This window comes from Pseudochaenichthys georgianus, chromosome 9, assembly GCF_902827115.2.
Source record: "Pseudochaenichthys georgianus chromosome 9, fPseGeo1.2, whole genome shotgun sequence".
NCBI lineage: Eukaryota > Metazoa > Chordata > Actinopteri > Perciformes > Channichthyidae > Pseudochaenichthys > Pseudochaenichthys georgianus.
In genome coordinates, this window is record NC_047511.1 from 14,221,585 (window position 1) to 14,244,775 (window position 23,191).

General features: G+C 41.6%; 1 protein-coding gene across 1 annotated transcript; it reads right to left on the reverse strand.

The window, feature by feature from the left end:
- Nucleotides 1-26: 26 nt before the first annotated feature.
- hspb8 (heat shock protein b8) lies at nt 27-23,011 on the reverse strand. Its single transcript, XM_034090887.2, has 3 exons — nt 22,250-23,011; nt 18,791-18,854; nt 27-1,400 (listed from the first exon to the last, which is right to left on the reverse strand). The coding sequence occupies exons 1-3, from the start codon at nt 22,656-22,658 to the stop codon at nt 1,226-1,228; spliced, it is 648 nt and encodes a 215-aa protein (XP_033946778.1). The 5' UTR covers nt 22,659-23,011; the 3' UTR covers nt 27-1,225.
- Between the last annotated feature and the right edge of the window lie 180 nt (nt 23,012-23,191).

Here is a 23,191-nt window from a genome sequence, read left to right on the forward strand (position 1 = left end):
AAGACACAGATGTTATAACACGCTGGGAGATTGGCTGGACAGTTTTATTGCGTCAGCCGATACAAAGACATGGACAGAGAAGAAGGCAGGAAACAAACGTCTTTGGCAAACAAGGGAGTCTGTCCGCTTCAACAATCATGCAGCCATCTTCCTGAATGCTCAAATAGAAAAGAAAAAAAAATGCAAACCATATTGCAAAAACCTGGAACACTTTAGATTCATATTTATAATGAATTGGCACATGTTGAAGTATATTTACAATACTCTTTGGTAGAATACAGTATGAATGCACACAATTCACACTTTAATGAAGCCACAAAAGGTAGCTTGCTTTCGTTTCTTGTCAGTTTAAGTGACATTCATTAACTCAAAAAATAAACAACTGTAAAGTCAAGGCACTCCAGTAAATAAAGGCACATTAGTTTCAGACCAACAAAATCACATATAATACGTTTGATGCAAAGATAATAATAATCATAAATACAAATTTGATACACATACAGTGTTATATTGACTTACTGGTAAGGGAGAATTATTTGGCTTATAATGTATAAGTGGCCCAGCTGATATTTCATGACCTCGGGATATAGCCATATATAATATTAAAGCTGCACAAGACAAGTTCACACTATGGCTCCTCCATAAGCTGTTTGAACATTTGTGATCTTTAAAATGTGTCCAGAACGTTGTATGATAATGTTCTTTGTTTCCGTCTTCAATCCCAGAGTTTCATTTTTGTTATCCTTATGGTCACGTAAAGTTTCACTTTACAGTTATTTGAACTGAAACCACAATCTTTTCCAAATCCTGACCATGAAGTTGTGTTGCCTAACGTTACGTCTCAGTCAGTTTTAAAACATGATACACTTTCTTTTTTTTACTTTTACAACAGTAGATCTGGATTGTCTTAGCTGATGCATTACAGTTATAGTAACAACCGCTGATTTAATCAGAAGATATCTTTCAAAATCGTGCACCGAAATCTTGCACCGTGGCAAATCTATAGCATCTCTGCCAGTAGGGGGAGGCGACTCTTCACTACTCTGCTTGCATATATAACCTTTTTGTCTTGTGCAGCTTTAATAAAGACATACAACAGGTCATAACTATTTACCTTACATACCTTCCCATTGGAATTTTAACAACAGGAAGCTATAAGTCACATCATTCATTTCATTCATCAATTGCGCAGGATGATTTGATAGGATAGTGAGGAGTTGGGGGTTTAGACCCCCAACTCCTCTTGGGGCTTGAGTGCCTCCACCTCCTGGTCCTCTTCACCCTGGGAGCCCTCGTTGCTGAAGAGGTAATATGGAGGCGTCTGCCGAGCTTCGATGATGAGGACGCCCTCGGGGGACAATGAGGCGAGAACGGTCAGAGGGTCCACATCTATTGGGATCCTGGTGAATCAGAAGAGAAGAGAAGTGAGAAAGTCTGTATGAGGGCTTTTTAATCGCTTCTGTGTGTATTCAGCGGGTTCAAAAATACCAATTGGAAGAACAAAAAAAGGGAGAGTGATTAGGAGAAACTGTTCACTTCCTGCTTGGAAGTCATGCAAAACTCGGAAGTTGTCCTTCACTAATGCAGGGTCCTGTCTGGCCAATTTCTAGGCCTTCATTACTGGTGCTTTCTCAAGAACTGCTCATCCAAACAGGTTCACACTCAATAATGCACTTCCCTTGATCCTCAACAATACACCCTCCAAGTATGAAGTAAATCACATGAACGGTTGTCAAGAACAAAAAGGACAGCCATACTGTACATACAACCAGACTCCTTCCATTTTAGTCAGATAAGACTTGCTGTGCAAACATTGTTAAATGCTGCAATTTATTATGGACACTTTGTAAAAACCATTAAAATGCCCACAGTCTTAGCACTGTATGCCTGGGAATAGAAAAAAAAAGGAGGCTTGGGATTTTGACGGTTATTAAAAAACGTTCACCCTGTCCTCTTTGGCTAGCTCACACCCAGGGGATGAGCTGAAAGAGAGGATCTGAGTCTGAGGTAAAAAATTATCTTGATTCCAATTAAGGCCCTGTCACACTGTCCCGAAATTGACACCCGATGGACACACGATAAAGGAAATGTTCAAATTCGGCTGTGATCGTAGCAACATCGGGCCATTCGTGAGGGCATCTAAGCCATCGTATGACCGCCGGTGGAGTTTCTCAGACTCCGGCAGCAACTTCGTGAGCGGCAACTTCGTAAGGCACTCGTGAGGGCATCTTGTCAAATCGTGTCATCTTCGTGTTATTATCGGTGCATTCACATTCACTCTGATCGGGGCGAATGCCCGATGGCACCGAGGATAACAAGATGCCCTCACGATGGCCTTACGAAGGGCAACATTTACACACAAATTCAACACGAAAATGAACCTTCGCAAGGTCCTTCGGCAATTTTTTGGCATGCCAAAGATTTTGCCTCCGCTCACGAAGTTGCTGCCGGAGCCTGAGAAACTCCACCAGCGGTCATACGAAGGCTTAAGATGCCCTCACGAACGGCCCGATGTTGCTACGATCACAGCCGAATTTGAACATTTCCTTTATCGTGTGTCCATCTGGTTGTTTTATTGCACAACAAAATCATGTAAATATATTATGTAAATAACCCAATTTGTGTTCTGTGAAACTAAAAAGGATATAATATATTATTTTGAAGGACAGTTGACAGGAAATTGTTGTTGTTATGGAAACAACATTACGGAGAAAACGTAATATTTTCTACATATAAAGACGGATAAAGTAAAGAACAAAGTCTGAAGATATCAGTACAGTATCATAGTACTGTAACATAATTGTTTTTGGTACTTTCATTGCAGTTGTATGTCTTAAATGTAATGTAAATGTTGCCTTCGTGTGTGGTTCGGGGCCATCTTCGTGCGAAATTCACAATTCCATATTCGTGTGTCTATCGGGTGTCAATTTCGGGACAGTGTGACAGGGCCTTTAATGAGAGGGTCTGTCTGCAGAAGTTCAACACCTGTACATTTGTATTGGTGTATACTTGCCTAATCTGATGCTCTCATCTGTCACATAGGCAACAGCTAATTTTGTGTCTGGCATTTTTTTCTCGCCTCTTCGCTTCACTTTTTGACACCTCATGCTGAAAATGTTACATTTGCCAGAGAAGAGCGAGATAATTGGCTTCCAAATCTTGCAGGAAGATATAAGGTGATGGAAAATCAGCCAAGCTGCAGTATGTAAGAGATAACTTCTCACATGATGCGCATCTAAAACCGTATATAACAAAGTTATTTAACGAGGTTACATTATCAAACTTCACTTTGGAATGAAAGTCATCTGCTGTAAAGACAAACACAGACATCAAGGCTAACTCTGTTCTTTGTCCAGACAGTGTGGCCAAATATGGGTATTGTATGTTTTCTGTGTGAGCAGCCAAGTGTCTCTGGGAGTTAATATAAACATCAGGCTGCCCTGCTCAGACGTGAGACTGTGGGTTTAATTAGAGAGGACCCTCCACTGGCTTCCCACTCCACTGAGAAATACAAGTCAGAAGGGAAATGTCACCACACAGAAGCAGAGGTCACATCAGGGCTATTCCTGTAGAGCAGGGGTCTTCAACTAAAATTCAACGAGGACCAGTTAGAGAAAATGTCCCCATGCAAAGGTCCGGAACATCAAAATGTCTAAGTTGCTTCATGAATTAGTGTGATATATATTGAAGTGACCTGTAGCTTTATCAACGTCTGCATGTAATCAACAACTGACTGCCAATCAAATAAATAAAGTACAATTCAAAAACAACAATATTTATTGTCAATTAACATTACTTAAATACTGTGGATATGTGTAATGTTTAAATATTGAAGTTAAATGCATCAATGTGGTGCACTTTGAGAGCAACATTAAGAGATCTATGGATACATCTCTCAACATCCATATGAAACAGAACTGTAGCATATTTTCCTTTTTGGATATTTTACAAATCACTCCCCTTTTAAACTCTATTCTTGTTATTTTTAACAACTTTTTTGTTGCTGTCATATAGTATTTTATACCTGTTTTTCATTTAGTCTCATTAATAACTATAATGATCATATAAAGGTGTGCCTTAACCTCACTAAGCTGAGGTTATTTGAGCCTCTCAGGAGATAGCTCTCTTCCACCTGGTTGTAGAAAAGCTCTTTAAATTCGTTAGCATAGCTAGCTAACCAGATGCTAATAACAACAGATCGCCACTGTGCTTACAACTAAAGACACAGCCACGCAAACACTGCGGCATGTGTACGGCTCCTTATGGGTATTGCTATTGCGATATTTTAAGGGCTGGAGCGGCGTTCCGGTGCTCAGCACTCCTTTCAGACGAGACATATACCACGTGAAGACACGTCACGCTCGTGTTGTGTTCATGAACCTGTCCTTGGCCAGGAAAAACAGGTACTTGCTTGTTTAATTATTTTTGCGGTCTAGATTTCTTAAGTGAGAAGTTGTCCGTCTGTCGGACTGACTCCCTCCCCCCCACCCCCAAAACGAAAACTCTTCGGTTCTCCACGAATTACACAAGTCACCCACATCAGCGTTAAAAAAGCGGGAGGCGCCGAAAAATCCCCTATTAATGTATTATTGATTATAGCTCCGGGTCCGTATAGGTCGGCGTCTGGGTCCGGATCCGGACCGCGGTCCGCCTGTTGCCGACCCCTGCTGTAGAGGAACCAGCATTTAATTGAGATCAGTCTGTTACCATATAGCTATACCTGCACAAAACCTTAGTTGTAATGTGTATATACCACAATAACAGACATGTATTTAATATAATTGGGAACCAGGAAGTTTTAAGAGCAACAACGTCTGAAAAATGGGGAATACACTTTTAGAAAGATATCATACAAATTAACCTAAAAGGTGATGAGCTTTACAGGTCCACTACAGCATCAACCTCCACACAGACCGAACACCCCCTTTTAAAACTAAGGAGCACAATACAAAAAATTGTGTTCAATCTGGAACAGAGAAAACAAATAAAGACACCCTTGGGATATAATACGAGCCATAGTTGGGTCAAAAGGCAATTACAAAAAAATAAAGAGAACATTTTAGAAATAATAGAAACAGTGGAATATAGTAAATCCAATTTAAATAGAACAAGACCAAAACAATACACGTACAAAGAGATACATTGCATGAAGTAGTTCACTGAAAATGTCTTCACATCTCATGCGAGTGTTGGGTTTGGTCGAGAGTAAGTACAAATGACATCATCGAGGATGTGAGGGAGGAAGATAGAGGTGGCCCAGAGAATTGAAGAGAAACAATAATTTACAGTGTATCTAAACTAGAATAATATATGTACTAGACACAAGCATACAAATAATCTTCTAATCTGAATTTTTTCAACTACAGCTAATGGTGCATCTCATTGTAGGTATACTATAGGCGCATTCACACTGCAGTACTTTTCCCACAAAGGTTCATGCGAACTTAGTTCATGATCGCGTTCACACCAAAAAGAGCCGGTACTAAAATTAGTTCATGCGAACCTTTTTACCCCCCTCGAAAGTCCCTGCTAGAGAGCTGCTAGAGAGCAGGGACTTTCGAGCGGCTCTTTTGTGAGAAAAGAGCTATATTTCTGATTGGCTGGGCGGATTGCAAACCACGCCCCGTAAAACTCCCAAAAAGTGTTGTGAAGCCGCCATTTTATTATCCTCGCATTAGCATTATTAGCATTAGCCCAGCGCAGAAACACAGAGAGACTAACTTATGGCAACACAAAATAAAACATGGGAGCGGTGGAGATGAGGAGGTGTCGGCGTTCTGGCGATTTACTCGGAAGGCTTCAGTAGAAGCTGCTGGGACTCCCAGCAGCTTCTACTGAAGCCAGTCCCCAACTCCGGGGACTTCCGGCCGGGGACTTTGGGCGGCAGTTCATGCGAACTAAAGAGTTCGCATGAACCTTTGTGGGAAAAGTACCACAGTGTGAATGCGCCTAATGTGTCATGTTCACCCTAATTTAGCATGCTTAAATTAGCTAATTATCGCTTAAAACAAAGTGAGGCTGAGGGGATTTTGTGATAACAACAACATTGAAATATTTCCTTCTGAACGGCTGGTGGCTTTATAGCGAAAATGTATGTACAGTCGAAATTTATATTTTTGGGGGAAAAACCCCATCTTTTGTGCCAATTTATCCAATAGCTGTTGTGACATTTTACCAAAAAAACACCAATGTTGGAGTCATCCATATTCACCCTCTGAGGACTATGAATGTCAGTACATATATTCATAGCAAAACATCTGTTAGGTGTTGAGATGTTACAGTCTAGACTAGTGTTGTCACGATACCAACATTTTGGTTTCGATACCGATACCAAGTCAAGAATTGCGATTCCGATTCTTTTTCGATACTTTTCTTAAAAAAAGGGAAACATGGAATATCGGCTTTAAAATTAGGAATAACAGATGATTTTAGCAGTCACAACAACTAAAGCAGCAGTGTTACTAAGAACAGAAACGCCAAAGAGTCACATCTAATATAAATATATATAAAAGCATTTATTTTAATTGTGTAGCAGTGAGTTTAACATTTTGGCAGCACTGTTGAGCATTTTGAAAATGTATTTTCATGCCTCTGTGCAAGGCTTAGTCTTTCTATCTTTATAGCCACTGGTGTAAAGTAACTAAATTCATAAACTCAAGTACTACTTGGGTACAATTTTGAGATACTTGTACTTTATTTAAGTATTTCAATGTTTCTTTTGCTACTTTGTACTTCTAATCCACTACAGTTCAGAAATAATGGTGTACTTTTCCTCCACTACATGTATTTAATCCCTTTAGTTACTTCACAGATCTGGATGAATGATGTGAAATATAATCAAGTGTTAAATCAGACTTTAGTTCCACCTGGAGTAAATCCACCAGCTACCCTGCAGTCTACAAAGTCATTCAAACTAGCTGCACATTTACCAGCTTTGAGAACACTTTCATGATCAATCATTATAAAACATATCATATATATTATTCTGAAATGGACCAATCTGCACAATGACTACTTTTACTGTCGCTACTTTAATACTTTTACTTGAGCAACATTTTGAATGCAGTACTTTTACTGTAACAGAGTATTCCTACACTCTGGTGCTTCTAGTACAAGACCTGAGCACTTCTACTTTTACTGTCGCTACTTTAACTATATTTTGATGATAATACTTTTGTACTTTTATTTGAGGAACATTTTGATTGCAGGATTGTTCCTACATTCTGGTACTTCTACTTTAACTCAAGTACAAGACCTGGGTACTTCTACTTTTACTCAAGTACAAGATATATAGGCTACTTATACCACCTCCGTTTATAGCCTATGAAAAAAACTAATAGAAAACGAAGGCTAAAGCTAACGTTAGCAGATAGTGATGCTAGTTTGCTAGTTAAGTTTGCTCAACGATAATATTGCGACAGAAAAACTTTTCAGTGCACATCACGCTCTGCTGCTCCGACAGGAAGCTCTGCTCTGAACACCTGAACCGCCCGTTCACAGACTTCTGGCGTCTTTTTTGTCAACAAGCCGAGGCGCAGCGGCAGTTGCACTCCCACTTGCAGCCATGCTTCTCGTTTTCTCACATGCTCTGGCAGCTAGCGCGTGGCCGCGTGCAAGAGAGAGGGGAGGGACTTAGAACGTGCTTGAGAGGAGCGGGACAGCAGGCACGGCTGCAGTGCAAGGAGTGGAAGCAGAGCGCTGAACACACACGGCTCTTATTAAACGGCGTTTTTTCACGGGAGTACTTTCCCCCGTCATTCTTAAAGTACCGATACTAATGAAACGGAGGAATCGTACCGTTTTTAACGGCAGGGTATCGCGGTACCTTTCAAGTATCGGTACACCGTGCAACACTAGTCTAGACAAGACCTTCTCACTACGCTATGCACAACCTCTGCCAATATTATCATACTTGGAGATTTTAATATTCACGTCGACTCCCCCTCCTGCCACTTTGGCACTGAGTTTCTGCTACTTCTGGACTGCCTCAATCTGACACAGCATGTTAATGTCCCCACACACGCCAAGGGCCACACGCTCGACCTGGTCATCACAAACTCCGCCCCCATCAGCAATCTGCTAGTGTATGACTTGGGGGTGTCTGACCACAAGACTCTATGGAGCTCTCTTTCCAATCCCCACTCAGCATGCCCAAACGCCAAATCCGCTTCAGGAACCTGAGGAACATCAACCCGGACACCATGACCCTGGACCTCCAGCATCTTTCTTCCGCCAACTTCTCATGAGTAAGTGAGTCAGTTGCATATTACAACCAGTCCCTTAAGAGTCTCCTTGATCTGCACGCCCCCCTCAAAACCAGGATGGTCACCTTCTCACGCTCAGCCCCTTGGTACACCGGCGAACTGCGGAGAATGAAGACAGCTGGGCGTGTCCTTGAGCGGCGGCTCAAGGCCTCAGGACTCACTGTTCACCGGTTAGCCTATCGTGAACACCAGAAGGCCTATGCACGGTCCCAGTACTACTCCTCCCTCATCAACAACAGTACTGGAAACTCCAAGCAACTCTTCTCCACCATAAACCACCTCCTCAAACCCCAAAGTCCTCTACACTCCGACTCCAATGAGAAGCAGTGTGGCAACTTTGCCGCCTTCTTCACTAACAAAGTTGATACTATCCGCTCCCTCCTCTCTAGCCCCTCTGCACCTCCAGTTCTTTGGAAGTTTTTCCTTGTACGATGTGAGGGTCTAAGGACAGAGGGTGACGTATTGTCATACTGATATTCTGTACACACTGTGAAGACCACTGAGACAAATGTAACATTTGTGATATTGGGCTATATAAATAAACATTGATTGATTGATTGATTGATTGATTGATTGATTGAGTTACAACTGCTGACCCACAGCCTGGGACAACCCAGCCTCTTCGCTGTTTCAAGGACATCTCTCAGCGTGAGGTTGAGGGCATCGTTAGGAGGATGAAGCCCTCCACCTGTGTCCTGGACCCCCTTCCGTCAGCTCTTGTAAAATCGTACATCTGTACCATGAGCCCCATGATCACTAAGATCGTAAACCTCTCACTCCAGGCTGGCCTTGTCCCCTCTGCCCTAAAAACCGCTGTCATCAAACCTCATCTCAAAAAACCCTCCCTTGACCCGGGAGTGCTAGCTAACTACAGACCCATTTCCAACCTTCCTTTTCTATCAAAGGTGCTGGAAAAACTAGTTGCTGCTCAGCTCCAGGACCACCTAAACTCCAACAACTTATTTGAGAAGTTCCAGTCTGGTTTCCGCTCAGGCCACAGCACAGAAACTGCCCTGGTCAGGGTCACCAACGACCTGCTGATGACGGATGATGCTGGCTCTCCCTCTCTCCTCATCCTCCACGATCTCACTGCAGCTTTCGACACCGTCGATCACGGCATCCTCCTCCATCATCTGCACTCCACCATCGGACTCTCTGACTCTCCCCTTGGCTGGTTCAGATCATACCTCACCGGGAGAACAGAGTACGTCTCCTTGGGCGAGGCAGAGTCGGGTACCCACAACATCACCTGTGGTGTCCCTCAAGGATCAGTTCTCGGCCCCACCCTCTTCACACTCTACATGCTCCCCCTTGGCTCTATCATCAGCCGACATGGAGTATCATTCCATTGCTACGCTGATGACACCCAACTGTACCTCAGGATCAACCCTACCTCCTCTGCAGCCCTGCCTTCACCCACACTCACTGCCTGCCTGGAGGAGATACAGGCGTGGATGAAGCAAAACTTCCTGAAACTCAACAGCTCCAAGACCGAAGCCATTATAGTTGGCACCCCACACCAGGTTCGGTCATCCACCATCACCACCATCACCGGCCAGGACATTACCCTCTCCTCAATAGTCACCAACCTGGGTGTTAAAATGGATGCCCATCTGACCTTTGAGGCCCACATTAAACAGCTGTGCAAGAATTCCTTTTATCACCTCAGGAACATCGCCAAACTCCGCCCCACACTCACTCTGATGCCGAAAAGCTGGTCCATGCCTTTGTCTCCTCCAGGCTGGACTACTGCAATGTACTCCTCATCGGGATCCATAACAAAAGCATCCAGAAGCTCCAATACATTCAGAACAGTGCTGCTAGGATCCTGATGAGGGTGCGCAAATATGATAACATCACCCCCATCCTTAAAGCACTACACTGGCTACCCGTGGAACTGAGGATCGAATTCAATGTCTCCGTCCTCACCCACCAGTGTGTCCATGGAACTGCCCCTCCCTACCTCAAGGAACTTCTCACCCCCCATACCTCCTTGCGGACCACCCGTTCCAGCAACTCCAACTTCCTCAAATCCCCCAGGACTAAGCTCCGTACTATGGGAGACCGGGCCTTCTGCTCGGCTGCTCCCAGTCTGTGGAATGCTCTCCCCGACCAAATGAGAGCACCACAGACCGTGGAGGCTTTTAAAAAAGGCCTCAAAACCCATCTCTTCAAAAGAGCCTTTGCCTAGACCTTTTTATCACCCTTTTATCTATTTTTTATTTTTGTATTGCTTTTTTATTAATTCTACCGTGTTGTGTAATGTTTATTTATACTGTTCATTCTCACTACTTGTAGCACTTCGGGATTTGAAATCAAATATGAAGTGCTTTATAAATGGAACCCATTATTATTATTATTATTATTATTATTATTAGACCCAAGTGATGAACCAACCAACTATTATTTCCATACATAGAGTCATGACACTACCATGGCTAATAATATAATATATACTGTTCATTAAGGAAAACATTAACCAAGGAGCCGATTGCTGTGAAGCAGTTGCCCCTCTTGACAAAGTCAAATCACTCAGCTGACGCATTACGTGGGACTCTGGCAAAAACCTTATCTGTCCAGCTTCGTGGACTTTATTTACAGTCCAGCACATCATTTATCTCACACATTGATTTTGTACAGCTGCCAACACACTGTTCAATATGCTTTTCCCCTGCAGAGATGCTGAGACAGGGGCATGGTTAGTGTGTTCACTGACTGTGTAAAACATGTTCCATTTGTTCCTGACTTTCTATAAACCTTTACCCTCAGAACTCAACAACAACCTATTTGGTTAATAACTGACATATTTCAGGTTTAACAGAGGAAAACACCCTTTGACCCTGTTCAGCTGTTTACTGTCCATCTCAGTCTATCAATGGCTTCTTTAAAATGGCCCCATTATGCTTTTAGGGCTTTTGTCTTTCCTGTAATGTGTTATAAAGGTTTTTGTGCATTTCAAAGGTCTGCAAAGACTAAAATCCTAAAGTACCCTCTCAAAGGAGTTTCTCTCCCACACACTCCCCCTTAGCCGCGTTCACACTGCGGTACTTTTCCCACAAAGGTTCATGCGAACTTAGATCGAAGTACAGATCGCGTTCACACCAGAAAAAGTCCCTGGGGTTGGATTAGGCAAATGAAGCCGCTGACGTCACTTCTTCTTCTTCTGCTTTGGGTTTACTGGCAGGCCGCAACCCACTTCACGGCGTATACTGCCGCCCAAAGTCCCCGGCCGGAAGTCTCCGGATTTGGGAACTGGCTTCAGTCGAAGCTGCTGGGAGTCCCAGCAGCTTCGACTGAAGCCTTCCGAGTAAATCGCCAGAACGCCGACACCTCCTCATCTCCACCGCTCCCATGTTTTATTTTGTGTTGCCATAAGTTAGTCTCTCTGCGTTTCTGCGCTGGGCTAATGCTAATGGTAATAATGCTAATGCGAGGATAATAAAATGGCGGCTTCACAAAACTTTTTGGGAGTTTTACGGGGCGTGGTTTGCAATTCGCCCAGCCAATCAGGAATATAGCTCTTTTCTCAAAAAAGAGCCGCTCGAAAGTCCCTGCTTTCTAGCAGGGACTTTCTAGCAGGGACTTTCGAGGGGGTAAAAAGGTTCGCATGAACTACTTTTAGTACCGGCTCTTTTTGGTGTGAATGCGATCATGAACTAAGTTCGCATGAACCTTTGTGGGAAAAGTACCGCAGTGTGAACGCGGCTCTTGTCTGAAAACACCTTGAGCATAATGACATCACTATGTAAAATGTCTCTTCTTTTGGCTAGTTTTCAACACATTGTACATAATAGGGGAGAGACATCTCTAAGCCAATCACAACAGAGCCGGCCAGCTAACCAATCAGAGCAGACTGGGCAATGGTCTCAGACAGAGGGTGAAAAGAGGTGCTGCAGCACAGGCAGTATGAGAAAAATAAAGACCTTTTTGAACATTAAAGCATGGACACATGTCACAGTAGAGGCGCAACATACAACTAGAAAATTCATTTCCTGCTGAAAACGCGTGTGAATGCTGTAAATTGTGTACATTTGTTGCTGAATTTTGCTGAAAATGCAGAAAAAGCTGAATATTGTATTAGTTGAATTGTCTCTGTAGCTGCTTTAGCTACAAAAACCAAGTAAGTGTGTTGCTGAACTTAGCGGAGAAATGCAGAAAAGTGAAATGATTTGAATCAAAATGGTTACAGCTCAAATGCATTGCAATGACTTTGTGGAAAACTTGAAAGTGAAATGTTAAACGGGAAGAGTATGAAAAATAGTGAAGAAGCTTAATATTTAATGAAAAGGTTTAAAAAATGTATAAACAACAAAATGTATAGCCTCAATGTCCATTAATAGCTGAATAATGTAATAGTTGAATGGTTTCTGTAGCTGAAAGTAGGCTGAAGGAGTTAGATATTAAATGTAAGTAGTAGTGAATGAATGTGTATTAAGAAGAGAAAATAAAATAAAAACGCTTTGAAAAGCAGCAGAATATTTTAGCTGCAAACTTTTGAACTAAAACCATACGTCAACAATAAAAAATATGTGGAACGTGTTGAAGTCAGTATGAAGTCTCCATCAGATAGAAAATAATAGGCTGAGACAGTCTTTAACACTAGAACCACCAACGGGTAAATTGTACCCGTAGCAGTTTTTTGATTGTATGCAACTATATTAAAGTCTCCCAGTCCGTGACTTTTCCTGAAAGTGTGTTATGTAGCACCCTCTGTTGTTAACAATTGTCAATATGAAGTCAGATTGTAAAAATCGCCAAAAAAAACGCCATTTATACCCATATCTGCCAGCGGGTAATATTAACCTCATAGAAAATGTATATGTATCAAGTCATACACTATATGTCATACACTATATGTATAAATATAGCAACGCCTTTTGTCTACTGCGGTTCCTTATAGATAGAGAGAGAGATTGAGAGAGAGAGAGAGAGAGAGAGAGAGATATATTGATAGATGGATAGAGAGATAGACAGACAGACAGATAGTTATAGATAGTGTAACATCTTGGAGAATACAAGATCTTGGATGACTGAGCTCACGTTGAGGACGTAATGCATGCAGGTTACGTGCCAGTTAAATAAAGATGGACACTCGGAATGAGAGAAGTAGTCCGCGTCGTCTGTTTATGTAAACAATTATATGTCCAAAGAACAGAACATTACAGATGGATCGATAGATAGTTATAGATAGATAGAGAGATTTGTACCTAAACAAAGCACAAGTCTAACACCAAGTGTTTCAATCAGCACTCTTAGCGATATTTTATACTTCATGTTATCTGCACAAACTATGTCATATGAAAAGCTGAGAGTCCACAGATTATATTGGTATAAATGTCATCCCTGTGCGATAAAAATTCACTGTTCTGTATGATAAATAAAAGAACATTGTACCTTGAAAATCAATAGCGGGTACATTTTACCCGTTGGTGGTTTTAGGTATACAGCGACCTCTGGCGGTTCTAGTGTTAAACTCCAGTCTGTGTGTTTGTGTTTGAGTTGACGACGTTATCAAACACCTGTGTGTGAGCCCAGAGATCAAAGGTTACCATGGTGATGTGCAGTGATCTGTGAGAGGAGAGCCTTTCCATTGTTTGAATGAGAGATAAACCTCTCTAACTATATATAAGTAGCTGCTATCGGTAAAATGTCAACGCGTGCAGCATGTCAGGACTCTGACGAGCGCCTGAGTCTGCTTTTTGTGTACTTTCGGGTCAATAATGTGGCCTTTTTGGCAGATTTACTAAAGATGTGCAGCTGCTGCTCTGAGGAAAGATCAGGCTGAATTTACAATGGGCCTTAATGGAGACACTTTTAATTGTTCAACCTAAGAGAGGTATTGCTACAATTCAAGCATACAATGCTGTCCCAGAAGTATAGGGTTTGGGAATTATGGCAGGTTTAAAAAAAACATTTAAGGCAAATTTCAAGCTCTCATCCACTTTAGCTGTGACATCACGCACTCTAAGCCTTAACGAGCTGCGCAATAGAGCGCCACAGTGACGCGTCCTAAAACCCGGAAGTGAACTTCTTCCGGTTCCTTCGACAAAAACCAATGCATTTTCTCCATAGGATTTTGGAAAATAGCTCGAAATAAGGTCTGTGGCTGACACAAATTAAAGAGACAGAACACGTTTTGTTTAGCCGGATAATATCCACATGTTTACCCTACTTTTATAATTTTCTAATCATAAATCTATCGATTAGATTTATGATTAGAAAATTATAAAAGTAGTGTACCGGAAGTGGTAAAATGCTAACTTACTTCCGGGTTTTAGGACGCGTCACTGTGGCACTCTATACACACACTAATGTTAAAATCTGAAGAAGGCCACTTTACCAAGCTCCAAACTAAGTTAAATATCTCAAAAAGTGTAAAAGATATCAGAAATCTGAATACAATTTTAATAGCTGCATGTCTTGTGATCATTTTAAAGTTGAAATGAAGTCTCTAGCTCAGGGGTGCCCACACTTTTTTGGCTGGTGAGCTACTTTTGAAATGACCAGCTCACCGAGGTCTACCAACCAAAAATAAAATCCCAAATGGCAAGGGTTGCTGAATAACACGTTTTATTTATACATGGGATTATAGGACTGCAACAAATTTGATAATCGATTAATGAAACGATTAATCGACTATTCGGACTATTACTGAATGCCTTGCACAATTTCTCAAGTGCTCTTATTTAGCCATCAACTTTTAGATTTAGCTTGAGGTTGTTTTAGGCATGTGGAAACTAACAATGAAGACAATAAAGATGAATACTTGATTCAAAAATACATATATTATTAAATTAACTTAACAAATTGTGAACAAAATTAACATTATAAATAAATTAAATAAATTGTTTGTAGCCTTTATTTAACCAGGTGAAAGCCCCTTGAGATCAAAAGATCTCTTTTTCAAGGGTGAAATAAAAATATTTCACATCAAAAGAAACAACAATGTTTTAACAAATCGTATTAAATAATCTGATGACAGAACTGTAAACAGAATAGCTGAAACGTTAACAAAATAAAGAGTAACTCTGTTACCTCTCATCATTAACCCATGTTTGTATAATTGTGTTAACTTGTGTTGCTGCTAGAATATACATAACACCTGACGTGGAAACGTTACTCGTGGATGGGGGGGGGCTACAGAGCTACTAGAAAGGCAGTCGAACCCGGTGCATTCCTCCGTCTGAATGTGGCGCACTTTTGCTAAATGTTTCGACAAATTGCTCGTGTTACCGCCCTTATATGCTAAACACGCTTGGCAAGGAGCATTGTCCACCTCAAGACGGGTAACATTTAACCACACATTGAGCTTCTCTCCGCCATCTCCTCCGTGTGTGTTGCTGCATGTAGCAGCCGCGTGTGTGTAAACTGCCCCGCCCCCTCGCACACAGACGGGAGAGAGATCTCGTCTGGATTGGAAAGGTCGAAAATACACCGACCATAGACGCATTTGTTTGTGTTTTTGCATGTTAGAAACGAGTTGGCGACACTAAGACTGCGAGATAATGTTTGTGTAGCAATAATACATGACCTTTCTCTTTCTCAACTCGCTACTCGGAGGGAAGTCGCTGTCATATGTCTTTGGCTGAGCGACGCTTGATTTACAAATAAGGCAAAAAACCTTTGAATGTGACATCACAAACAAATATTATTCCTCCCATTCTGGGTGGAAGTGGTATGTTTTTAGCTTTTTGCTCGGTCCCGCACTCATTTTGTTGTTTGTCTCTTTAATTTAATTTTATTTTATTTTATGAATGACTCGCGATCTACCAGCATTGCAGCACCGGTCGACGTAATGGGCACCTCTGCTCGAGCGGAACGTATGTGGAAGGAGTAGCATTTGGCGCACGGTGTAGGTAAAAGAGGATTTGAAGGTTCCTCCCAGTACATAATAAAAAAATAGTTTAAAAAGCTGAATATTTTTGAATGGTTTCTGCAGCTGTATGCTGACGTTATTGAGAACCAAACTATTTGGTTGAAATAAGAAGAAGAAGAAGAATAAATATTTGAAGAACTAATTATGAAACCTGAAAATGAGCATAATATGAAGTTTCTACTCTTTCTTTAATCTGCCTTCTCCCTTGTTATTGGAGCATTAACTTTGCATTTATAACCGTTATACAATCAGTGGGGGGAAATAACGTTTAAAGTAAAAATGTGTCAACTATTAAATCAATCACCAACTAGTTGGGTTTTTAGTCAGTTTTAGTATTTGTTAAATAATTACATTACATTTCATTTAGCTGACGCTTTTATCCAAAGCGACTTACAATAAGTGCATTCGACCAAGAAGATACAAACTTGAAGAAAACAGAATCATATAAGTACATCAGGTTTCATAGAGACAAACAATTTCAAGTGATATTCAATAGGCTTTAGATAAGCCAGTCCTTTGTTAGTATATATAAGTGATTTGTTAATACGTAAATGCTTAGTTAGTATATAAGTGCTTAGTTAGTATCTATGTTTATTTTATTTTATTCATTTTATTGCTCGAAGTGGAGTCGAAATTACAGCTCCTAAAATGTAAATACTTGCTAGTTACTTTACTACTCTATGAACTTAATATCTTTGAGTTGTGGACAAATCAAGACATTCAAAGACAACATCTTACACTTGAAACACTGGTTGATACTTTACACACTTTTCTGACATTTTATAGACCAATTAAAATTGCTTAATCAAAAATAATTGATGGTTTCAGCCCTGACTTACAGTACGTTTAATTGTAAGGCACATCAATATTTCCATTGAATGCTTCCTTATATTTATACAACTAATTTTGCACTTGAACTCCACTGAATACAAGTAATGTCTGCCATTATTCTAACAAAAGAAACAGAATGAGCTAGTGCTTCAATTAAAAGTACATTCCCAGTCATACTAACTTGTACTGTGATTCTCCTGTGCTATCTCCCTCTTTCATATACGTAGAGGATTTGGGTATCGAGGTCAGTTATTTATATATAAGCCCCCCGCCCCCGCCCCCGCCCTCACCCTCCCCCTCCACCAGCAGTCATTGGTTTTAGGTTGTGCTTAGCTGAGGAGCACAGGCCTGATCTGAAAGGCTTCTTTCCAATTAAAAGCATTGTGCGGCTAGCACAACCGCTTACTAATTAGCTAACGGGAAATGAGCAGATCCGGAGAGACGCGCCAGCGAGACGCCGATGCGCCCCAGCGTTTAGCTCTGCTGTTTGAAGTCTTCTGCTGCCCAATTACAGGCGGAGAGCCAGCAGGTTGAGGAAACTGCTATGGCCTGTTTGGCTTGGATGACTAACAATATGAAAAGTCGACAATGTGCGAGACGTTGGTGCAGGTCTGCTCGAATCAACAATACCTTTCCTCAAAGTAAATGTTTCAGTATTCTAGAGTTAGTGAGTGTTGTTTGGAGTTTAGGATTCTTTTTTTCAAGGAGAGTGTTGTTGTCAACTCAATGCTGGTTTAAGTTTGGAGCAGCTATTTTAGGGCTGTGGAGTGATTTGACTTTTAAGTTCTTAATAAACAGCAATGATAATAGCACGATGTTGTCATGTTGTTGAAAGGGGAAATGCTTCGCCGGTTGTCCATGTATTAACTCTTCTATTTAAAGTTTAGTCCACAGTACAAAGTCCTGACCTTTGTTCCAGGTTAGTTTCTGATCAACTAGCGGTAAGGTATCAGTATTTACGCTAATGTTACCATACAATGCAGTATAATAAGTACCCTTTCCTTTATGTTCTTGTGGTAAGGTTAAGGCCACGTTTACACAGAGACGAAACTGGTTGTTTCACCATAGAGAGTAATCTGACTGGCTGCTTCACGGCCTGGTACGGCAGCTGCACCGCCCTCAATCGTAAAGGCTTTACAGAGGGTGGTGAAGACTGCACAGAACATCACGGAGTAGCCATCCATGGAGGATCCCAGGGCCTGGGTAGATCTACGGACGAAACACTCTGGGGGGGGGGGGGGCCTAAACGGCTCCGTGTGTATGTCCTATACGATCATTTCCTGATAACGATGACGCCATAGCCCTGCCTCTCCCCACCTCTGCTGCTCACTCCCGCGTCATATCGACATCGGTTCGTTTTCGTCTCCATGTAAACGTGTCCTAAATACATATAACTTTTCATAACACAACAAAAGTAACTACAATGGTTCTGAACAGAAGGAGGAAAGAAAGAAAAAAGTGAGGACTAGATATGTTTCTCTGAAAAAATTCAAATCAGCATGAAAAGAGTATAACAAATGACTAATCCACCCAGGAAATATTATTCCTTATTATTTGGACTAAAACAAAAAAGACAGATTAGTCAGCTAATCGTAACATGTATGTGCCGGCGGTTCAGATTTGACTTTTTTATGTTTTTAATTATTACTTAATACCTAGTTCAGAATTCAGGTAGCTTTGCTCAGTGTAATTAACCCTTGTCTTTTACCACCGGGGGTAGAAATCACAACTGTACTGCATTCTTAAAAACGTTTTGGCATAAATGTAACAACACTTCCACACATATAATATCTTGAATATGTGGTGAGATTATACTCACTGTATCTTCTTTGTGAAATTCTTTGTCACTATGCCTCCTTCTTCCTGCTTCTCTTCATGTTTTCCTGTTAGTAAAGAAAAAAACAACATCAGCAGATGGGACCCTGGGACAGCTGTTGTTCTTACTTTGTTCCCAGAACTTCTGCAGGCAGCTCAATCAGAAGCTGTGGTTGCAGCTCAGAGTAACTTTAAATAACCTCAGATATGATTAAGCTCAGTATTGTGCAATAGTTTGAACATTTCATGGATCCTAAACAAGTTATCATCAGTTCAAAACCACATCATGTACATTTAATGGCTCTTTAATCCTCTAAATATAGCAAAAAGCTACAGAATGGATTTATATTCATTAAAAAACACGTTGCAATTTGGCAAACACAGTTTCCTGTTGCTCAACCACAGCAGTGTTTTCACTTTGGGGCCTCTGGGAGGGTTGCAATGGGAACATGTTGAAATGATTAATCAAACATTTCAGTCACTCCCAAGTATGATCCACCTGCAGAAAGACACTTAGGGAATGTTTTTCCGAAGTTGGGGAGACAAGCTAAGGCTGGAAATCCCCCCCTCCCTCCACCCTTTTCTTCCTGGCTCTGTTTATGGCCGCTCCATCTCTCGGGCTGGTTAGCAGCTGCTGTGGGGCTGCTAAATATTCCTGCTCCCGCCAACAGTGTAGCCTGCACCCCCCCCCCCCCCCCCCCCGTCAGCCACAGTCTGCACTCCAGGCCAGACTATGTGCTGCCCTATACCCCCACTGTGACGTCTCCGCCTGCAGAAAGTGCTGGAAAGATCGAGGGGCTGGAATGAAACCCCAGATGAAACTGTGCCCATCACCGGTGAAGTCATAGCAGGATTATTTCAACTCCACCAACACTTAAAACTGGTCCCATTTCATGATTAATGGAGGTTTGGTCAGATAGTAATCCTACAGGGAGCTGCCTCTCCTTGTTAATAAGTCTCTTACGACAGAGATGCCAAATTCCAGATGCTCTATGTAATGCTCCTGAATATGAATGTTCCGACAGGAGAGATCTTAGCGTCATGTACAACGCACTAAAAGTTATTTTCTGTCTGTACAAGTGTCAAGGACAGGGCTGTGGTTTTCACATTTGCAGATGAAGCTGAATCACTATTGTACTTCGCTGGTTTTTATTTTGTTTTAAAGCTTCACTTATCCATATCTTTATAATAATAATGTGTCAAGGTGTTGCCCATGGTAAAGAACCCACGAAGACTAATCGTCAAGTACTTTTTAGTGTCCTTCAAAAGAAAGATATTGCTTTTTAATGTCCAAACATTTACTATTTTGATTCCCTCTCGTCTCACTTTTTTCTGTCGCCCGTGGCAGCTAATTATTTTGTCTACTTGCCTTAAAACTGGCATACTCAAAACAATTCTCTGCAGTTGTCTCTGCAACAGTACATGTCTCCAGGAGTACATTTTGCCAGTGAAAACAATAAAACAAATATAAAAAATCAACACTGCTTTAAAAAGGACCAGTGTGTGGGATTTAGTAGCATCTAAGGTTGAGGTTATAGTTTCCAACCAACAAAAACAACCCTCCTTCATTTACAAGCATGTTAGGAGCTACGTCAACCTTCAGGTATAGTAAGTACGCAACAAGACTCTCTCTAAAGTTCAGTTTGTCTATTTTGGGCTACTGTAGAAACATGGTTGTACAACCAGAAAGACTCCAGGAAGAGGACGTGCTCTAAATGTAGAGATGAAAGGCTAATTTTAAGCTAACAAAAACACACCCATTCAATAGCGTCCGGTGATTATACAATAATGTAGATATACATTATGAATACATTTTTTATTTCTGCCAATAAATAAATGATGGGATATTAAACAGATTGGATAGATTGTAGTTCAGTATGCTTCTGTTGCTCAAGAACAAGCACCATAAAAGCACCATTTGTGACATTAATATTGTAGAAACAACAGAATTTGTAGGTTTCTTTCAAACTTTCCTTGTATCTGTTAAGGTTCAATTCTGAAGGATAAGAATAATGTTAAAATCCTCAGTAAGATTATAATTAAACTGATACTTCCAGTGACTGTCACCAGGCAGACAATTGCTCTTGGACCCACTGGGGTGGACTAAAAGCCTCCGATGAGTACACTTAATTAATCTGGAGGAGTCCGTGTTCAACATTTGTTCGCACAGCTCGTACACCTCCGACACGCTTTTATCAAACTCCCTGTCACACTTTTAGAACGGGGTTGAGTCACTGGGGCTGATTGAATAACCCAACTGGCATACCAACAATGTGTTTATAAAAAACTCAGAGTTGGGGGGCCTGCTGTCCTCTATGCCCTCCTCAGCCCCGGGTATCCCTGGAATCCATCCCTCGTTTGAATCACCGACATGAGGAAGCAAATTCTGAAACCCTTACTTCTAACCCTTACTCCCATAATCAGTGGGAGTGAGCCTGAACATGACACCAGCAGAACAAGGACTGCTGGGTAAAATCCTATTTCCAGAACATTCTCTCTCTCTCTCTTGGCGTGTCTTATTGTAAACAGAGACTGTTGTCACAGGCCTTGCCTCAAATCTAAATCGAGCTCATGGGCGACTGAGGGAGTGATTCTCCAGGAATCTGAAACAGGTGTCCAAGTTTGAGGATCTGCCTGCCAACGTGCGAGTCCCAGTCCCCAAAATCTGTTCGGCTCGTCCACATCAAGACTCATTAAAGCTGAGCCCACCGAAGCTTTCATTGTGTGGCTTTAGATCTGTTATCAAAGGTAAAGCGCACAGCCAGGTTAGAGTGAGGATCCTGAGAGATGCAATTCTGCCTTTTGATTGGGTTGTACTTCTGCCTTTTGATCAGCTAACCATATTTGTGTATGTGTTTTGAGTGTGATTTTCATGTTCATATGGCTAACAGGATGGTAGTCTTAGCTGTCTAAGAAAAACACTGGATTACCTGGGGAAGGTTTATAGATTTATAGATAGGCCAAATTCCCTCAAATTAAATCCCAGTACTCTGTGGGATAATAATAAAACTACAGTCATATAGATATTGAGAGTTTAGCAACTGCAGAATTCACCTTTAATAAAACGGTGTGTAATTTATACCATTAGCAATACTGAGGGCATGACCTCAATGTCCTCAATGGCAGCTACAGCCCTGCATTTTTTTTTCACAAGCAGATTATACTATTTGTAATTGTTTTGATTTGTATTCTATTAGTTGTGTTTTCTTGTGCACTACTATGCCTTCCATTTTGATTATGTATATTGCCAGTTAAATCCACATTTTAAGAATATTTGGACATCATTTGTTGTGTTTAAATGAGCTCCAAGTATACATTGTTGTTTGGGGAAATTGGGAAGTTAATAGGAGGGTAATACATTGTTCTTCCCTTACAGGCCTTCTTCCCCAATGAACCTGCTTTTAAAGTAACGTATCCTCCTAAAAAGTAGTTGTATTTACTTCAGGCCTGTGCAACAACTCACCTGACACTTCTACAAAACCGTCTCTCGTTTTGACGTTTAATTCCTCTGGTTTGAAGCTGTGGACGTTCACACAAACTTTCCAGGGTTCCCCCCCGGTGGTTGTGGGGGAGCTCCGGGAGGAAGGCTCGCCGTACATGCTGGTGTACAGCGTGGGGCCTCCCGTGGACTGGCGCGAGGGGAAACCTGTGCGTAAAGTGGTGCTGAAGGGCGAGGAACTGAGGCGCGTGCCGAGCCGGCCCGGCCGAGCCCAGCCCGGCCAGTCCATGGACAGATCTTCGGGGAAAGCGGGCATCCCAAAGTCATCCTCCATAAACCGAGACCCCAGTTGATCCCTGAACGGAGACTCTCCAAACGGATCCCTGGGAAACCTCTGCCGGTTTCCCATCGTGTAGAAGTCTCCCTCTGCCATGTTAGTCCAGCAGAGTTAAAAACCAGTTAAAGGTCTGCCAAAAAACACCGAATACAAACTTTTCTTTTAAGATAAAATCTAATAAAAACAACAATGTGTGGTAAACTGTATCGCTCTTTGGGTTTTGCGCATCACCGTTACACAACAAGTCACCAGATTCAACAACAAACTGTTAAAGTGTGCTCTGCCTCTCATAAAGTCCTACTGGCTGTGGGTTTTATACTGGACGGTGATCACACAGACCATGAGTCGACACAGTGCAAATGTCGGGAAAGTGCTGGGAGGATCTGGAAAGCCGCCACACTGCAAAAAATATCCTGAAGAGAAGTTAAGCCGAGTCTGTATATATTCAAAATAAAGATGATTTGGTCAAATTATAAGCATATTATAATTTAGATTAACTGTTCCAGCTGTTTGTAAGGGTAACTACAAGTGATTTAGTAATATATTAGGTATAAATACTTACTGCTTTGGATATTTCTTGCAGCGCAGGCGCAACAGCTGACCAGAGAGCAGCCACCCCCTTCTCCAAA